The sequence below is a fragment of the Macaca fascicularis genome, chromosome 2 (assembly GCF_037993035.2).
Source record: "Macaca fascicularis isolate 582-1 chromosome 2, T2T-MFA8v1.1".
NCBI classification, from domain to species: domain Eukaryota; kingdom Metazoa; phylum Chordata; class Mammalia; order Primates; family Cercopithecidae; genus Macaca; species Macaca fascicularis.
Window position 1 is genome coordinate 180550154 of NC_088376.1, and position 20349 is coordinate 180570502.

General features: G+C 35.9%; 1 protein-coding gene across 2 annotated transcripts in view; it reads right to left on the reverse strand.

The window, feature by feature from the left end:
* Positions 1-3997: 3997 nt before the first annotated feature.
* The window catches only part of ZPLD1 (zona pellucida like domain containing 1), a 60809-nt gene continuing 44457 nt past the window's right edge, over positions 3998-20349 (reverse strand). For both annotated transcript variants that reach the window (XM_015445343.4, XM_065539239.2), the window contains 5 exons: positions 19586-19666; positions 14741-14912; positions 13379-13487; positions 6865-6894; positions 3998-6455 (listed from right to left, as the gene is read on the reverse strand). In XM_015445343.4, coding sequence (XP_015300829.3) covers positions 6280-6455; positions 6865-6894; positions 13379-13487; positions 14741-14912; positions 19586-19666 — 568 coding nt within the window. In that variant the 3' untranslated portion in view covers positions 3998-6279. The remainder of the gene's footprint in view (positions 6456-6864; positions 6895-13378; positions 13488-14740; positions 14913-19585; positions 19667-20349) is intronic.

Consider the following 20349-nt stretch of genomic DNA (forward strand, 5'->3'; position numbering starts at 1 on the left):
GAGAAGGAGAGAAAAGGACTTTCTTATAAGATACACAAAGTAATAATTGTTGGAACATAATTCAAGCCGGAAGTTATTGAGGCAGGAATGTAAAGATGTCATGAAACTGATCTGTCTCAAGATAAAGAGATTTCAGTAACATGCTATTGACTTCAAAAATCAGCATGTGACATAGTGTGATAAGGAAGTATAAAATATGATAACATTAAAACTCTGTTGTTCGAAAAATATCCACATGTAGTAATCATTTTTTAAATGGATGGAAAGAAAGCATGCAACTTACTGACAATGATCCCTCTGGACAGACAGTTAAAAGAAATAGAGTAGAGAGGAGGACAAAATGGACTTCAACTTACATGAAAATTTTTTTTGTAGATCTGAAACAATTAAAAAATATGTGCATATTTGTTAATCCAAGATGATAAAACTTCTGTGGTTGTTACATTGCTGTCTGCAGTTTTCTATAAGTTTGAACGTTTCAGGAATCAGAAAGAGAAGAAAATTATAGAAATTATGGAAGACAAGTTTGAGGAGAATTCCTATGGGTCTGTGGAAATACCTCCTCGGGGAGTGAGCCACATGGATTTGGAAACCACTGCAATGGTAAACAGGCAAAGTTCTTTACACATCTAGCTATGAATCCAAGGCCAAATGTGTGCACACTTCTTCAGCCTGGCATATCTTTGTAAAAATAACCATAGGTCCTACTGGTTTAATCACAATATTCATGGCAACTTTCAAAAGAGTTTCTGATAAAGTCTTAGAGGCACGAATCGTCCATGTTGATGATTAATTTGTGAAATAAGAGAAACTCTCAATATATATCCATTGACAAGGTAGAAAGAAAGCATTACAGTTTTTCTATTAATTTTTAAATTTTTAAATTTTTTAAGTAGAGATAGGTTTTCACTATGACCAGGCTGATCTTGAACTCCTGGGCTCAAACAATCTGCCCACCTTGGACTCCCAAAGCTCTGGGATTACAGGCATAAGCCACCATACCCAGCCTGTATTAAAATTTTTAGTGAGCATTAGTGAATTGCCTTTGTTCCACATTGTATTTATAGAGTGAGATGAGATACCAAAGAAGCACCTATGTCTTATCTTTACAGGATTCAGAAGAAATTATTGGGTTCCATTTTCTTTACAATGAGAACCCTACATCATTTTCTACCATCTCATTTTATCAGTCACAAAATATACATTAGCAAAATGATAGCTTTTAAATAAATAAGTTCAAATTTCCAAGTCATAAATAATTGCTAAACACAACTATATTTCCTCTGGAGTAATTTTTCAGTTTAGCCAATTGTTCCCTACTATAAAAATAAATAAATAATTTACAAAACTACATACAGGAGAAGAAATAGCTTCAGGACCTGTATAACTCTGAGTCAGGGTTGCATGAAATTGTCAAACCACAGCTCTCCCAAGATCTTCTAGTGTTAGTTGATTAGTTAAACCAGCAGGATTATTCAGTAATGGATTTTGCTCTGGGCAATGCTAACGCAGCTATGCTCCTGATGAAAACTAACCTCAAAATTTGGGTCCCGTTGCCTTTGACTAAAGCTCCATGTAATGATTAGCACTGCTCCTTTCTACACAGAAAATGGAAGAGAAAATTGAAGTAATTATGTTGGCAATTTAAATAAAAAAGGAAATATCCAGATACTTGAGGCAAAGAGGAATTGGAGATTTGAACTAAGCAGATAACAATCTGAGTTCTCAATTTCACTTTGCCAAGAATACAAAGCATTTTATAAATGAAGATTACTGAGCAGAGATTTCTAAAGGTTACGTCTAGTCCACATGAGCAGAAGCCCCCAAACTAATCCTCTTCTGGATATCTCAGCAAAATGTGGCATTAATTAAGGCTATTTCAGTTTTCTTGTGTTATTCAAATTTTCAGAGACTGCATTTGCCAATAAGCTGTCAGGCAAGATATCCTCACAAACATAAATATATAACTTTTTAATTCAATTTTCACTTACCTTTGAACTTCTGCAGGACGGGCAGCTGTCATGAGGAATGTGGGTAACAGCTGTCAATAATTCTCGTTCTGTCTCCCACCAAAGAACTAGTTCCTCCTAAGAAGTGGCAGCGGCCTCTTCTCCCAGAGTCCAGCGGCCCCTTGTTGCATTTGCCCCCTATTATCTCAGCTACTCTGTTTTATGTTCTTTACTGCTTCCAGCCTGTTGTCACTGCTGATGTCATTATTCTTCTCCTTGGCTACCAGCATCCCCGATGCCAGCCCTGTAGGATATGGGTCCAATAAATACCGCCTGGCCATGTATCTTTGTACTCTGTTTCTCTTGATGCCGAGGAATAATTTTGTATAACTTTAGAGTTCATCACTCCCCACCTACTCATGGCCCTGTTTTTCTTCAATTTGATCAATATTATCCAGGTAATATAAAAGAGGACCCTCAATTCATGAACCCTTACCTCCAGACAGTAAATAGTTTTAAACCATTTCAATTGCACTGTCAGATTTTGTAACACTTTTATTTATTAATTGCTTAATATTCCTGGACTGATTAGGAAGTTTAGCCTTTTAACAGTATGATACCTCCAATCAGTTTGGCCCTCCTGTGAATAATAATGATTTCCTTCTGCCTACCTGCCTTTCAAAGTTGGACTTTTGTTTCTCCTGCCTTTGGATTGCATGGAAACATCAACTCTTCCAGGGCCTCAAGCCTACCGGCTTTTGGACTGGAACTACACCATCAGCTTTCCTGGGTCCCGACCTTGCCAACTGCAATTCTATTCTTAGGACTTGTTAAATCTCTAGAATTATGTGAGCCAATTCCTTATGTTACACACACACAAATACTATATATACACACACACACACACACACATCTTATATAACACACATACTTATTAAATATATATAATATGTGACATATATACCAATATCATATATTCTTTTTCTCTGGGGAACACTGACTGATACACCAACTCCAGCTCACTCTGATATTTGTTTTGTTTCCTATGCAAGTATTTTTAAATTTTTTTTCTAGATTATGAGTTTAGATTGTTTTATTTTAAATGTTTCCCCTCTTGTAAATAATTGAAGAATCTCATTCCCAAAGGCAGTTGCTCTATGATCAGCTTTCTCTTTTTCTTATAAATATGGAATCAAAATAAATGCGTGCTGGCCCTCCATCCTGTTGCAATTCTTCAAACTATTCTTCATATTATGTTCATGACCCGTGTTCACAAAAAAGGGTCTCCCATGAACTTCTGCTCTATTCTAACTTCTGGAAGTTTACTGTCTGTGAGGCTCCATAGAGTGGCCGTACATTTTCCACAGCTGACAATGCCCCTCATGAACCACCCTGTCTTGTGAGGCTCCCAAAGCTAATTGTCAATACTTAGGGCTCCGGGTAGTGCCCAGTTGTGTGGGATTGGATTATCCCTGGGTCAGGAAAAGGATTTTGCCTCAACACTATGCCACTTTCCTACCAACCCTCCCCCAAGACACAGATCCTGCTGGCACTTAGGAGAGACTGTGAAATTCCGGGCAGAAGCCAAGCTCCTTGTCTTTCCAATTTTTTTTTTTCTGTCCCTACCAAAGTTTTTAAAATTGTAATTTCCATTTTAGTTAGAGCTCAAGCTCAAAGAAAAATGTCCTTCCTTACCTTTAGCTGATATTAAGAATGTGTCTCCCTGCACAGGGCTCAGTATTGAGAGGGCAGACTTTACCTACATACAGAGATCACTGGCCTTCCCTGTTGCATTAGGCAGCTTATTTTACACTAAATCTTTCTCAATACAGATGCTCCTCAATTTCCAATGGCGTTATGTCTCAAAAAACTCATTATAAATAAAAAAAAAAAAAAATCACAGGTCAACAATGCATTTAATGCCCTGATAAGCCCATCTTAAAGTCAAAAATTGTAAATGTAACCATCATAAGTTGGAGACCCTCTGTATTTGTGAAAGTAGGAATAGGATGTCGAGAGCAGGAAGGAGGAAAAAAAAAAAAAACAGGTCAACATTTTAAACCATTATTTTATTAAACGATCATCTTTTACATGTCATCAGACCTTACCCCTGAAGTGCAAAAAACAGTTTGAGGTATTAAAACTGAAGAAATGTTTGCACATATTTTGTAAGGTTTTTCACACTATAATAACTGTAAAATTCAGTATAACTAAATACTCCATATAACTGCAGATTTATAAGAACAAAGTTGTAAAAAACAGGCTTGGTTTATCTCATTATAACTCTGATTCTTCCTTTTATGATGAAAGGGTGGCAAAAAAAATATGATACTTAAGTTGCTTCCCAAATGATATGTGTCCATTATTCGATTCTATAAAATGGAGTATAGAATTGAAAAGGCCAACAGCTGAAACAGGGGCCGTTCCAAAAGCATAAAAATCAAATTGACAAAACAGCTTAAATGATATAATGTCCTATTCACAGAACTTAATCCTAGAATCAATGGCAATTCACTTAAAGTATCTGAAATAGATTTACCAGTATATTTCAATACTATCCCTGTACACATAGGGTAACATTAGTAGTATGGTCAGTTAATCATGTTAACACAGATGAAGTTCAGAACAGTCACTTCAAAGTTATTTTGCAGTAACACAGGGAAGAGTAGACTGGCTTTTTACGTGATTTAAAATTTTTTGTGTGTGAATAAATTATCCAGAGACTTTCCAGATCCCACTTCCCTTGGTGTCTACACCTTGAAATAAAAAGTTGATGCAATTTTATAGCTAATTATTGCAATATAAATACTTTCTCCTGAAATATTCAGGCAAATTGGAGAAAAAGTGTTTTTCAGCTTGAGGACTGATTTAATTATTAACTCACATTGTAGACATTTCATTTGAAGCAATCTAATATTGCTTGATGATTCACATGCAGTATAGTAAATTAAGTCCCGACTAATGGGTCACCAACGTTGAATAGAAATTAGCAATTACAGCAATTTCTTATAGTTAACATGGCACTTCTAGTAACTTCACATGCTGGGTTTTGGTTGGCTATTAAATTGCTTTATTTGTTCAGCGCATAGGTAGCTGAAACAAAGAGAACGTTGATTTTTTTGTAAGAACATGGGCTGCTTAAAACTTGCTTTTCTGCAAAACTGATAAAGGATCAAATGCTTCTTGCAGTTTACTATTAGAGGAAAATATTGTTTATTCATGGCAATTATGAAACCTACAAGAAGATACCTTAAAAAGAAACCCTCTCCTGATTAATTGTATTGCCTGGCACCAAAAATATGGGGGGAAAGAATATCTTTTAATGTAGATTCCAACAATGTTCTGCAAACGACACTTAACCTAAGTTTCCTTTTTGTTTTAGGAAAAAGGGAATCTAAACTGTTCAAAACCCTTCTAGGAACAGTAGGTTTATGAGCTGATGATAATGTTCTCTTTTCACAACTACAGCTTGTTTTCACATGTAATGATTCCTGAATTAAAAATAATCTTTGCATAGTTACCTCACTGCTGGAAGCACAGCTGCAACAGCAGTTGAACTGTTTACCTGGGAGGAGAGTTAACATGTGCTGATGTTCTCACGTGAACCAGAAGAAGAAAACCGATCACAGCCATTCCTATTCTAACAAATAATGATCTAGGGACACTTAGTACTAGGACACTTGGAAGCTAACAACTATTTTCACTATCTTCTATACAAAAGGATGCCCCAGTTTAAGAGATATGTCCCAAGAGTTTCTTTTAAAATGAGTATTGTCAGACATGGAAATCAGCCAAAAACACAGGAGGTCATAGAATGAGTAGTTACATCTCAGGTATCCAAATTGGCCAGTCCAGTTAAAACACATCCTGAAGCAGGGAATATCTGGATTAAAACAAAAAGCAACATTTATTCTAGGACCACATGTACAAATCTAAATGCCGCTGCACTGGGCTTTAATGCTTAAGGGGGAAATGCAACACATTTCATTTTTTGTCTACTCCAACCTTTTATCTTTTAACCAACAATCAAAAGCAAACTGACGTAAAATGAAATATTACTGATCCTGGAAGAGCTAAGTCCTGAATATTTTTCACTTATTGTCAATATATTCATTGGTGGCATAAAAGTACGGCTGGCCACATACATCAGTGACAATAGCAATATTATAAACTTCTTTCACTATCATTACGCTGACAAGCTACACTGTGAAATTTATCAAACCTACAAATATTGAATGTGGACTGACATGAAATTCAGATGGAACACTGACTGCAGTCACACATAGTTTAGTCAGTGAAGCCTTCTCTAGAGAGGAGGCACCTGTTACAGTCAGTCAAAGACTGGGTTTCTTATGCCATTCAACACTAAACTGGTGGGTCCCTTCCTGTGCAGAAGGGCCAGTGAGCACAGAAGAAGAGAAAAGCTCATAACTCCCAGAATGACCATTCCTGATATCAGTGCACTGGTGATGGCGTTCAGCTGGAAGGGAGGCACACTTGGAGAACCTGCAAATAATGAAACACACCCAGTTGTAAAGGCCCCATATAATATTTATCCCACCTTAACCCAATTTTACCTGCAAAACGTCTTTCATCAGCATCTCATAGAATAGCAGCATGGCACTGAATTGTGTTACAATCTATTTGACTGTAATTCAACCCAATACCAAAGGATTGTATGGTTTAGAGGCTGCCCATGGGCCGCCAAAACCAAAAATACCAAAAAGCTATCAAATGCTATAAAAATTGACCAATAGATCACATATGAGCTTGAAAACCCTCAGTGAACTGTTATCTAAAATGTACCAAACTTGGAAAACTCAAGCTCATTACACTGAGATGATTACAGCTTTGTAACTGATCACCAAAAATGTAAAAAAAAAAAAAAAACAGCAAAATATGTTAATTATCTTACCAAGTTGTGAATTGTTGGTTGGAGTCTCATCTGAGGGGAAAAAACAGGAAAAGAGAAGTGACATCATCTCTCCAAATATTTACCTTTGTTTATTCTGATCAATAATTACTTTGTACCTACATTTTTACCTATATCTCCTCTTACTTCCACCCATAATCTCCTTGAGTAAGGCAAAAATGAAAGGCCTCCTAAATCATTCTGCTTTTCCATGCCCTGTTTCATATGTCCTGGATTTCATCATCTTTCTATTCCCCAAGCCCACATTCTGCACCTGTCCTGGGTATACAAATGTAATCGAAAAAAATCTACACTATGTTGTTTTCTTGCCTGCCAACTTTGTTTCATCATTAGCTCTCCAGTCAGGTTAGTGGGGGCAGTAATTGTTAACAGCTATTACATTTTTTATGGTCCTATAACCTGCTATTTGTTATTCTGTTATACAGAATATTCATTATTTAGTGCCACTCTATTTTAAGTATTGCCAATTTGTCCAACATAATCTGCAAACACATCACTTTAAGTTCCAAGAAGATAAATTTACACTTAATAACTATATGAAAGGAAAACATGACTACTTAGCTTGAGTTGTAGTTTTATTTGCATCTGTTAAGTAAAAGATTGAAGCTGTTGATTTTTGACTTTTCCCTGCCAAATACAATAATAGATATGATAAACATATTACTTGATTTCCCAATTTTTATTGTCCAATTTGTCATCATGTTGCTATTAACCCTTGAGCTTGTATGAGCTCATATTTCATATTTGAAATAACAATAATTTCATATTTGTGTTTTAATATTTGTGTTTGTTATTTGAACCATATAATGTGTGCAATTGACTGTTTATTTCTGGAATATAAATATTATTATAATCAATATGTGTATAAAACTACATAGTTCATAAACTGCTGTTTCATACATTATCACACTTCATTCTCACAGAAGCCATATGGTTTGGATATTATTGCTACCCCCATTTTACAGATAAAGAAATTTCCATCTGTCACAGCCTTTATGACAGAGTAAACATATGCTTAAAACAAAGCTCAGTTTCAGAGTCCTTTTCCTAAAATAATATAAACTGGCCAAGTATGAAAACTATTTCTGGTGATGAAGATGAATATCTCAAGCTATGAAACTCTAGGATGAGTATTTAAAACAAGTAAGGGGAGGACCTGGTGAGATATTTATAAAATATCTGACACCATTTTTTTTCAGACACATGAATCTTGGCAGAAACGATGCTGTCTGATCCTGAAGTACAATGCTCAAAATTAATACGGCACTCATTCATAGCACTCTTTTGAATGGTGCAATGCATCGCTATAGGACAAAAAGAAAAATAACACACATTTTTATTATACAACATTCAGAAAAATCCTAATCTCTAACCAACACTACTTTATAATCACACTTGCTTCTCATGGAAACAGATGGGATGAATGGACTATGAGCAATTCTTCCAAAATATCCATGTGCTCTTTTCCCAAGATGAGCTGCCTCACTGGAACACAGGGGGAGAATATATAATGGTACAAAATTTCTTTTTGAAAGCTATTGTCTTTTTTAGAAATCACACTTAATTGCTTTAAAATATTTCAACTAAAAAATAGAAAGTTCCTTTCTAATAAGTGTTCCAAATAAGACAAAAGTGCTATGACTAGATGCCCTCTCTGCTATTTTCTGCCTCCTAAGGTTAACAAAAGTCAGACTGTCCCCCTCACTCCCCATATTACCACCAACACTTCTATAGAAGCAATATTTCAGGTGTCATTAATGAGGACTTGGCTGTGGACAAAATCTCCCTGTGTGGGGAAAGGACGCACCCTTTTCCAAATGAGACTGGAATGACTAAATCCAGGTTCCAGGACTCTGAATAAATGAAAGCATACTACCTTTGGCAGGTGGTTGAAATCAAAACCTGTGATATTCTAATACTATTTGGAATTGTATTTGATAGTGGATAAAGGTGGAGAGAATTGCTTTATCTAGTTGCTATTTCTGGTAGCCTCCAATTTTTGTATTATTGCAAACAAAGCAAACAAACAAACAAAACATCAAAGCACTGTAAAGCCTTGAAAGGGAAGGTAGACATTTTTTCAGGAGACTTTTATCGCACCACAGCTTGTTTTTTCCTCGAACCCACTTGGTCTTCACACGTACATATATGCTAAAAGAAACACCTGAAGCCTTCTGGAATTAGAACTGATTGGAATACCAAACTTTTGGGGGTCTCCAAGAGTATATTTATCTATTTGAAATCCTATAGGAGGAAGGTGATAGCAGCAATGCCACAGTCATTTGAAAGCCAGAAGTGGCAGATAAATTGTCATTCTCTGCTTTCTCATGTAAGTAGTTGAAATAATAATAATAATAAAAAGACCACGAAAGATATATGCAGAATAATTTTTTTTCTCTTAGCACTAGAAAACTATTTTTTTAAAAAACTTTAATAACCTATATAGTAAAATAGACCACACATTTCAAGTTAATAAGCGCCGACCTTTTTACTTTCCACAGTGTTATGTTCGTTAATAGTCTGTTTCTACCTCTGAACTCTAAGATCTCCAAGGACAAAGTCTGTGGCCTGTTCTCTGTTGTATTTCCAGTTCCTAGAAGAGTGCCAGTCCCATGAAGAGACTAAACAAGCATGCTCAAGTGAATTATTAACTACTCTAATAATTGAACAAGAATATGGCTTGGGTTTCTCCACAGGAATTTAATTAAACAAAACAATTAGGTATTGTTTTCTGGTGTTGGTGCCTTTAGATTTCCAGAATTGCACCCTTTGATAAGCACTCCCCTATCCAAGCACCTTTAGCATTTTGAAGTTTTAAATAAGAACACTTCAGGAAATTTCTCTTGAGGGGTTGCATTATGAGGGTGTGAAGATTTTCCTAAGTCAAGTAACAAAACTATTAACAATGTTGGGTAAAAAAAATATCCAGAATGGATTTGATTTCATTAAAAAGCAAAACAAAACAGGAGTTCTGAGGTTTAACAACTTACTGAACTTGACCTAAGCTAGATGTCTAGGGACAAGGAGTGGTTCAATGAGCAAACAGAGCAAAACTTCCAAGAATCAGAGAGCTTTGAAGAGAGCAAATCAAGCCTGAAATTGGACTTGTCTATATAAAATTGGCCACAGGACCTGAAGAGATAAATTCTAGCTGACCTAAGATAAAAATAAAGCGAAACTAAGGAAAAAAGGTAGTTCTGGTCATGAAGCTGAACATGAAGTTTACATAGGATTTGCATATGGATGGATAGGGCTTGAGTTCTGAGTTCTGTGTTCATGTAGAATTTTTAAAAATATATTTTTTCATGGGTATCATAGTATTACAATGTAAACATCTTTATATATGTTCCTCTAAGCAGTGAGACCACCATGATGACTAAAGAAGACCATGCCAAAATGTATCAAAATTATTTAAAAATAATTCCAGAGAGAATGAGAGAGGATTCAAGGGAACTCTGAAAGTGTGAGTGTGCTCCTCTGGGGACTCTGCCGATGGAGAAACTGGAGGTGATCCCGAGACAACTCTAGCATGTTGGGCAATAAGTGACATTCTTGAGGTGGAAACTGGTTGAAAATTGGAAAGAAATCCAGGCATGACATCAGAGGCATTGTGATAGCTCTTTGTGGCAACTGGACATGGCATGGATGAAACCTATAAACCTAGAGAACTGTTTACTTATGTTAGAATTAGAGACTTCTACTTATTTATCTTTGCTGGGTTTTGGGGGATCTTAGAATCTTTTTTGAATTTTAAAAATTATTTTACACTAATGATATGGTTTGTGTACCCACCCAAATTTCATCTTGAATTATAGCTCCCATAATACCCACATGTCATGGGAGGTAATTGAATCATGGGGTCGATTTTTCCCATGCTGTTCTCATGATAGTGAATAAGTCTCACGAGATCTCACAGTTTTATAAAGGGCAATTCCTCTGCACATGCCCTCTTGCCTGCCACCATGTAAGACATGCCTTTGCTCTTCTTTTGCCTTCTGCCATGATTGTGAGGCCTCCCCACCCATGTGGAACTGTGACCCCATTAAATCTCTTTTTCTTTATAAATTACGCAGTCTCAGGTGTTTCTTTATTAGCAACATTAGAATGGATGAATACAGCTAACAAATTATTTAAAAACTGTAATACTTAGTTCTGCATAGGCAAGAAGGAAGACAGTAATTAAGGAGGAAAAGCCATCTACCCAAGATGAACAGAAGAAATATCACTTTTAAATTTCTTTTCTTATAGCAAACTGACTCTAGATATGCTCCATGGAAATAAAAATCTCTTTTATTGTGCCTACCCAAAAGCAATCCTAATTATTGGCAGCAAGAACTGAGTTTCCATTCAATGTAATTCTATGAGCCACTTCTGAAAGCTAGATAGAGATCAAAAATGGGACTTTCACAAGCCACAAACCAGTCTTTTATTTTATTTTATTTTATTTTATTTTATTTTATTTTATTTTTGAGACAGAGTTTCACTCTGTTGGCCAGGTTGAAGTGCAGTGGCACGATCTTGGCTCACTGCAACCTGCGCCTCCCTGGCTCAAGCAGTTCTCCTGCCTCAGCCTCCCAAGTAGCTGTGATTACAGGCGTGTGCCACCACACCCGGCTAATTTCTGTATTTTTAGTAGAGATGGCAATTCACCATGTTGCCAGGCTGGTCTCAAACTCCTGACCTCAGGTAATCCACCCGCCTCGGCCTCCCAAAGTGCTGGGATTTCAGGCATAAGCCATCGTGCCTGACCAAACCAGTCATTTTTAAACCAGTCAGAGCACATACCAAAAATCTTCAGGGAGTACGGGCTAAGTTTGAAATTTCATATTTAATATATCTCTGCATTATTGAAAGGGCCTATTTGTTTGTTTTTAAATAATGTTAGGACTACACAATTGTCTGAATGTTTTGGGCCAAAACCACTTTTTACTGATTTGCCTATTTCAGGCAAAACTTTCTTTTGACTGTGGGATGGGCAGCATGGAGAAAAGGCACCGAAAATTTAACTGAAACATAATAACAGCATTAAGGCTAATATAAAATGGAGAAAACATTATTAGCATATAATCCAAATCAGAATTATTCTCTTTTTTGGGAGAAAATTTAGAATGATAAGAGTTAGAAAAAAAAAAATCTTAAAACTTTTATTTTAAAATGAAAAAAACATTTTAAAACTTTTTAAACTTTTTAAAAACTTTTACTTTAAAAATGAAGAAACATTTGCCCAGAGAAATGAAACAAAACCTCTACTCACATGGCATGTTAGAACAAAAGCTAAACCTAGAACCTGTTTTTCCGGCTTTAGTTTCAGAGTTTTTCATGCCACATCTCTGTTTTATTCAATGGACTCCGGAAGTCTCTGGGTTCACATTGACTTAAACCTACAAAATCTACATCCATTTACTGTGTGTGTGTGTGTGTGTGTGTGTGTGTAGGTACATGTATGCACATATATTTGTATACCTGAGAATATGTTTATAAAGAGTTATAAAGAGTTGTGTCCATTAGATCATATAAATTCATGAGCACAAATGAATGCAGTAGATGAGAGTATGTAATATGCACAATTCTGAAAGGAAACAAATGGTACTCAAACTGGGCCATATACGGAGTGTTTAATAGGCTATTTATAAAGACGTAGAAAATTCACGAGAGAGAGGAGAGTTAAGGGACGAGGAGAGTTAAGGGACAAGGAGAGGGTTTTCAGAGTAGTTACAGGGAGAGAATTGTCTAGGAGGAGCCCTGTGGACTCCACAATTTCTGTGCCCTCCCATCTGCTTACAGCACCACCGATTGGTCAAGCCCAGCCAGAAACTAGAGGGCAAGGGAGCTAGAGGCTGCAGTCCACTCAAATTAGTAGTCATGGGTGACAGCAGGGCAGAGGAGGGTGAAGCGTATTCACGGGGTGATTACACACGTCCAGCATGGGCTGGGCTCACGCCTGTAATCCCAGCATTTTGGGAGGCCGAGGTGGGCGGATCAGGAAGTCAGGAGTTCGAGACCAGCCTGAGCAATATGGTGAAACCCCATCTCTACTAAAAATACAAAAATTAGCCAGGTGTGGTGGCAGGCGCCTGTAATCTCAGCTACTCGGGAGGCTGAGGCAGGAGAATCTCTTGAACCTAGGAGGTAGAGGCTGCAGTGAGCCAAGATCACATCACTGTACCCCAGCCTGGACAACACAGCGAGACTCCGTCTCAAAAAAAAAAAAAAAACCAGGTCCATCATGGCATACTCGTGTGTGTGTGTGTGTGTGTGTGTGTGTGTGTGTGTGTGTGTGTGTGAAAACAGGAAATGTAGTAAAGACAATATTGCCCTTTGTGTGAAAGTTGAGTAAACAGGAAAACTACTGTGAAATTAAAGTTGCTTAGCAGTTTATCTTGTCTCACAGTTAATTAGTGCTGTTTAGGAACCACTTTGAGTTCTTGTTAGAAGCCAAGTAACGAGGCATTTTGGAACCGTCTATTACTACATACAGAAGGAGGAGCACACTTACCACTCCGAGTAATGATGGGACCAGCAGAGAGCACCGCACTGCCAGAAGAGCTCTGGGAGCTCCAAGTCGTCCTCCTCCCAGCATCTCTCCTTTCTCTGTGGCTGCAAATCTGAGGTGTTAATGAAAACAAATGAAATTCCACAACCGGCACAGAATTGTTTCTTTATGGCCATTTGGAAAGCAGATTCTTTTGGAAGAGATACCACATGTTTAATTTTATTCATTTCCTTCTGTGCATTTATTTAATTACTTTGCATGTAACTGCTACAGTGTTTCTTACCCTGGCTTGGGCCACATTTCTTATTTCCTCCCTCTGTAATTGTGCACTGCCTCATTAATTTACATAGCTCAGTGGCTCTCTTGAAAAAGTGCTGTGTTTATCAAACTTTTCTACTTTTATTTCTCTCAAGCCTTTAATAAATCCTTCCTGGAAATGTTGGTCAGCATGGACTCAAGGTAATGTGGACTCTCCATTTACCCCTATCTGACATTGCTTATTAGTCCAAAGGGATCAATGAGTATGAAGAAATAGCTTCCCATTTATGCATGAATTGAACATAAATATAAACATATTAACGGTATTTCAAATTAAAAAGGGGCCTGCGTTTTTCTCAGGTTAATAATGATGTGACCCTAGAGAGCCAGTCAGAATAGAATTTTTTAATTCACTACTAAATGGATCTTTATTTTAATGGTGACTGTATGCAATTCAGATGCACACCTTTCACTGCTTTTTTAGCCTTTAATCTCAGTGATTTCCCGACCATCTGACCACAATCTACCTTTCCAGCACCAGCCCAGTGCGCTCCCCGGGTTTTCCAATCATCTCTACTCTGCTCTACAACCCTCCTGAAGAACTAGAAGCTCTCTGATCACACTAATTTATGTGTCTGTGTCTTTGACCATCGTTTGGCCAGCAGTGTCTCTCACAGTCTTGATTTTGGTTCTTTGGGGTTCAGTCCACTTCAAAGTAACAGTTGGAGTTCATCTCCACCAATCCTCTCAACCTGTCCTGATTTAACTCTCTTGCAATGGTGAATACCGCCTATTACTACCATATATTTGTCTGCCTTTGCACCATAAGATTTTTGTCTTGCTTTCTTCTGTGACTAGCTCATGATCCTAAAAGATAATCTAATTAAATTCAGAATTTGTGCATGCCTCATCTATGTATCCCCAGTACAATGCTTGGCACAAAGTAGGATATTTAGCAGACCTTTACTAGATAAATGAATAAATCCTACTTCAAACTATTTGACCTAACACCTATCCACTTTCCAAGCAGAAATTAGTTTCTGACATTTGATAAACTTTCAGCTTAGATCAATTCAACAACTTAGAATGAAGTTCTTCAAAACATACCGGCATAAGGAAGGGACAGTCATCTGCTCTACAGAGCTTGGTAACACAGTGCAAGAAGACAGTGGACATTTTCTGATTCTTGTGTTTCACAAATCGGAACACTTCAAACGAAAACCGGCCCCGCTGGCTTCGGCCATTCTCAATGACAGTGGTCTGAGGATCCTTGTCACAGCTAAATTTTAGGGAACGTGAAAACAGGACATCACTGGAAAGTATCAACCTACTGAGACTTGTAAATTAATTTCTACCGTATTAAGGATCCGCCATTACATTAAGAGCTAACAGAACCATGCCACGTTACAGACATTTAATCATAGTATAAGCTAATTCAACAGATATGACAATAAAACCTGAATCATAAAATTTAAACAGATCAGTTTCTGATTGCAATAATAGCTAGAAGAATTATACTTTCACATAGTTCAAAAATCCAAACAATTTAAAATATATAGAAACCTGCCAGAGGCGATCTCACTTCTTTTCATTCTCATTTATTTTCACATCATTCCCAGGGTTTATGAAAATAGAAACTGAAGCAATGTATTCTTACTGTCCTCCCTCCTTAAACATGTGATAGCATATTGTCTACGCTATGTTGTACCTCGCCTTTTAAAGATTTAGCAGTGTTAGAGATCTTTTCGTATCAACATTTAGAGAGCTTCCTCATTTTCTTCCACAGCTGTATAGTATTTCATCATGGACGTGTTTCAGACTTTATTTAATCAGTTTCCTATTTATGTACATGCATTGTTTTTAATCTTTTGCTTTTTTGAAATGAAGTAATAATGAATAGCCTTATGATATATCATGTTGAACATGTACAGGATTATCTACAGAATACATCCATATATCAGAATACATCATTTAATAGATATTGTCAAATTGCCTTATATAAATATTGTTCAATTTTGGACTTCACAAGCAATAGATGAAAACAATGCTTACTTCTCCAGAGCTACATCAGCAAAATGTATGGATAAAACTTTTTATTATTCCCTATTTGAGAGTAAAAATGAACTATCACCCTATAATTTTAACTTATATTTTTCTTATAATTAATGAGTTTGTATATCTTCACATATCTCATAGTCATTTGCATTTCTTTATCTGAAAATGGTTTATGTCTTTTGACCAAATTCTGTTGTGTTGTTGGCCATTTTCTTTCTGATTCTTATGAGTTCTTTTATGTGTTAAGAAGAGTGGTTACTGGTTGTTATATATAAGTTACAAATTGTTTCACTTTGTTATTTGGCTTTGGACATTCCGTGTGTGTTCACAGTTTTACTCTTATGTAGTTAAATTTTCAATGTTATTTTGTGGCTTCTAGTATTTAGACTGAAAAGAGTTTCCTTACTCCAAAGTTTTGAGGTATTTCTCTTGTTTTATTCTACCACTTTTAAAGTTGTAGCTTTTACATTTAAATTAATAATCTATTTAGGTTTTATTATGGTGTATTGAGTGAAGTATAGGTCCAATACTATCTTTTATCTTACTATTATCCATGTCCAACACTGTTTTTAAAAATCTACTTATCCCACTGATTTGTGGTTCCACACTCCATCTTACACTAAATTCCTATATGTTTGGGGATCTATTTCTCAGTTTACTGTTCTGTGACTTTTGTCTATGTGGCTAGCCTTGCATAATATGACATTCCTTTAATAATTGCAGACATTTTATTGACTGTGATATCTGATAGAACCGTACTCTGCTCATTTCCATGTTGATTCCCCTCTTATCTTTTTGTATTTGTCATTTATCCCTTTTTTTCTGGATTTGATTAGCTTGTGATTCTCTATTAACGTATTTTTTCAAGGAACCTACTTTTTCTTAACTTCTTCCAGAACATTGATTCATATTTTCATTTTTGATACAAGTCTTATTTATGGGTTTTACAACTTCCAGTGGTGAGGACTTCCTGGTTTTTGATATTGTTATGAATTGTTGTCTCTCTGTATATAGCTTATTGCTTATGTCATTTAGATCTCCTATATCCTGACTTCATTACTTACTTGTTGGCCACCAGAAGTAAGTTTTCTAAGAGGTAAAATCTCTAATTTTTTATTGTATTTCTATGTCTTTTTATATTTCCCCTGGTTTCTGCTTAATGAAATCTTCAATTTCATCCAGGGCATCAATTCATTATGTCAATGACAGATTTTTTTTTAATTTAGGAAAGTGTTCCTGGATTATATTTTTAAACATGGTGTTCTATTATTTTGACTTTTGGGTGGACAATTCTAATTATGCATATTATACATATATTGAATTCCCTTTCTCACCTTTTTATTTCTATCTTACTTATTCCTCTTTTTATTTTCCTTTATATTTGTTTATTTTTATTTGTATTTCTTATACTTATCTTCCATGTCCCACACTGTTTCTGCTGTGATCTGCACACCTTTTGAATGTCTTCTAATTACGTGTCCCTTCCTCTCATACATTTTTTTATATTTCCATTTATTTTCACTTATCCCAGTTTCCTTTTCACATTTTCATAGCCATGACTTTTACTGTCCTATCCTTACTTACCTAAGTTCTCATAATTCTATCTTCATAACCATGATGCTTTTTGCTTTTTAAAAATGAATGTTGGAATGTATATATTATATATTCCATGGCAACAGTTTTCTGGTGAGTTTAATTCATCTTTAAAATTTCTTTTCTGCCATTTTCGATATTTTTCCTGTAGAATATTGGAATACTGCAAGAAATACCTGCATCTGTTTATCATTCAAGTTTGAAAGAGTTGGATTTCCCTAAAGCTAAAACTTTTAGGACCCCTAAGGCAGTGTGGAATGGTAAATACCTTCCTAAAGGGTTTCCCCAACTCAAGGGCTCCCTCCTCTGTTTTTCAATAACAATTGTCTTTGAATAGAGCAGAACTGTGCAGCTGACTGAGCTTAAAAGATATTCACGGGTTCTACCACCAGCTCTGGGTTCTTGAGGTTTATTCACCAGCCTTGCCACCAAGGCAGAGCCCCTGCCTTCCCAGGTGATTCCTTCACCTTTAGAAGGTGTGCTTTTGCGGGCACTTTCTAAGATCTGCCACTTCTGAGGCTCTGAGCATTCTCTACTGTTTCATTCTTCAGATTCCCCAGCCCGGGGGATAGCAGTTTCCATTCAAAGTAGTGCGCTTTCCTTCTAGGTGTGTATTTCTCCTGCTGCTTCTGGGAGCTGACTCCCTTAGGACCCCTCAGCACCCACTTTTCCTCCCTGCCTTCCTTACCACCTCTTCTACACTGCTTTCTACACCATTTTCTCTTGATCTTAACTGTTTTCATCAACACTAACATTTCCTTTAGAATTTCTAGGTTTTCTTTTCCTCCTACATTCACACAAAAGGACATTTGGGAAATTATTTTTCTTTATACATTTCACTCTGAATAGTTTCCAATACGAAAACTGAAAAGATTCAGAACTAAGCTGCTTCTATATTCACACAAGAAGTCTGATGATCATATTCCAGATTATTAATATATGAGGATTATAGAAGTTTGGGAAAATAAGAGAAATGTGAAAAAAAATCCATAACCCTACCAAGCATAAATAACCACTGGGAGCCTCTTGCTGTTTCTCCTTACAGTCTTTTCTGTTATATAAATGAAGTTCATTATATATACACAATTATATATTATGATCCTTTTCCTTGATATTTTAATACCTTTAAATGTTAAAGAATCAATTATTTTCAAAGATAGAAATACCAATTAGATAAAAACGGAGAAGGTAAGAGAAAGCCAACCATTTTTTTTCTAAGACATAACTCTATATGATTGTAATACCTGTATGGACTCTCAACTTACTGGTTGTTCATCATTCACCTAGCTATTTCCTTATGGCTGACTATATAATTCGTTCCCATGTTTTACTATTGTAAATATCACTGATAGACCAGAACATCATACATATTTTAAAATGTATTTCCCAATTTGTAAAGCTAGAATCAAAGAATATGAAACTTTTAAGGCTTTTGATACATACTGACATTTTTTCCCAAAAATGTTGCCCAAATTAACATTTCCAGAAATAGGCTATGTTAGAGTAACAGTTTGACCATACCCTCTGAACGTCATCTTACCCTTGATTAGCCAATAAAGTGTATTCTTTTGGTTTCCCATTACATTACTTCCATCATGTGTCAATAAGCTGCAGTGAGCTGAGCCAACTGCACTTTATAAGCATGATTAGAAGACATTGCTTTACTCTCAAGTCTGTTCGGCTGTCAGATAAAAATGCTGAAAAGGAACTGGGATGATTGAATGGTTTTATGATCAATGTCCTCTTTCCCCAAATGTATATTACATTCACTCTATCACTGTCTATTGGGGAAGGAGGATGAAGTTATTGGCTCTAATAAAAAAAGGAGTGGTAGGTTATATTATAGTTTTATACTAAATACTGATAAATGAACAAAAGTATTTTGGGGTCTAAATTATCCAGACCATTACTTTAATTTTACTCTCCTTTTGACATATGAGCCAGTCTAGCTGCAGATAAATAGTAACCTCCATTGCATTTCTTTTCCTGCAAATAATGTCCTAACTATGCTTTTCCTAAGACAGTGAAATATTCCCATATCTCCTAAACATGAATAAAATATCTTTGGTGGACCTAACTTACTTACAACTCTGATTCAACAATAGCTTTATCAGCATTTTGTGTTGAAAACTTCTCTCAACTTTTAAACTTTCAGCTTTATAAGGACTCAAAGTTCAAAATGTAAAACTTGAAATTCAAAAGCTATCTTAGTGATTTATAATTTATCTGACTTAGATTTTCCATTTCAGTTATCTACAACTGGGTCATTGGTATCAATACAATACTTAGACAGCTAAGTCTTACCTAAGGAAGAGATCATATCGAATGTCATCATTTGGGTTTCCTGATGGAGTTGTATAGCAATAATCCATTAAAACATTCCATCTGAAAGAATGTAAGCAAACATAATCTAGAGTCAGAATTTCTTTTTGGGTATTAGTTACTAATACAAGGGAAGTAAATATTGACAAAATTATTATCTCTTGGAATATAATTGTTTATTACCTGTTATTTGCAGAGGTTTATTGTTTATTAAAACTTTCTCTTATTCCATCCTGCTTATTTCACATGCATGCCTGCATCAAAACATCTCAAGTACCCCATAAATATATACACCTACTATGTACCCATACAAGCTTTTAAAAAGTAATAACTTTCTCCTAAACTCAAAATGTTTAAAAATCTGCACCAAATTGTCAATTTCACAGTAAGGGAGTCAAGGCTAATGTCATAAATAATTGTGTACAAGACAACTGAATGGTCAAAGTCTGAGAAGTAAACTTTAAAATGAGCTACATAGATGCTTATATGTTCACTGTAAACAATAGCCTTTTGTTTCTAGATATGACTGTCTCTAACAGAATCAGAGAATATTATAATAGCAAATACAGCAAAGGAGTTTAGAGCATAAATTGTATATCAGAATCAGTGATTTGGCGATTGTGGAGTCCCCAATAGACACTGTGTTAGGGAGAAGAAAGCCATGAGGCGCATACACATCCACATCCTTCCTCCATAATGTTAGATTTTGCTCACACTTATACATTAGTCCACTCCAACTCTGATGT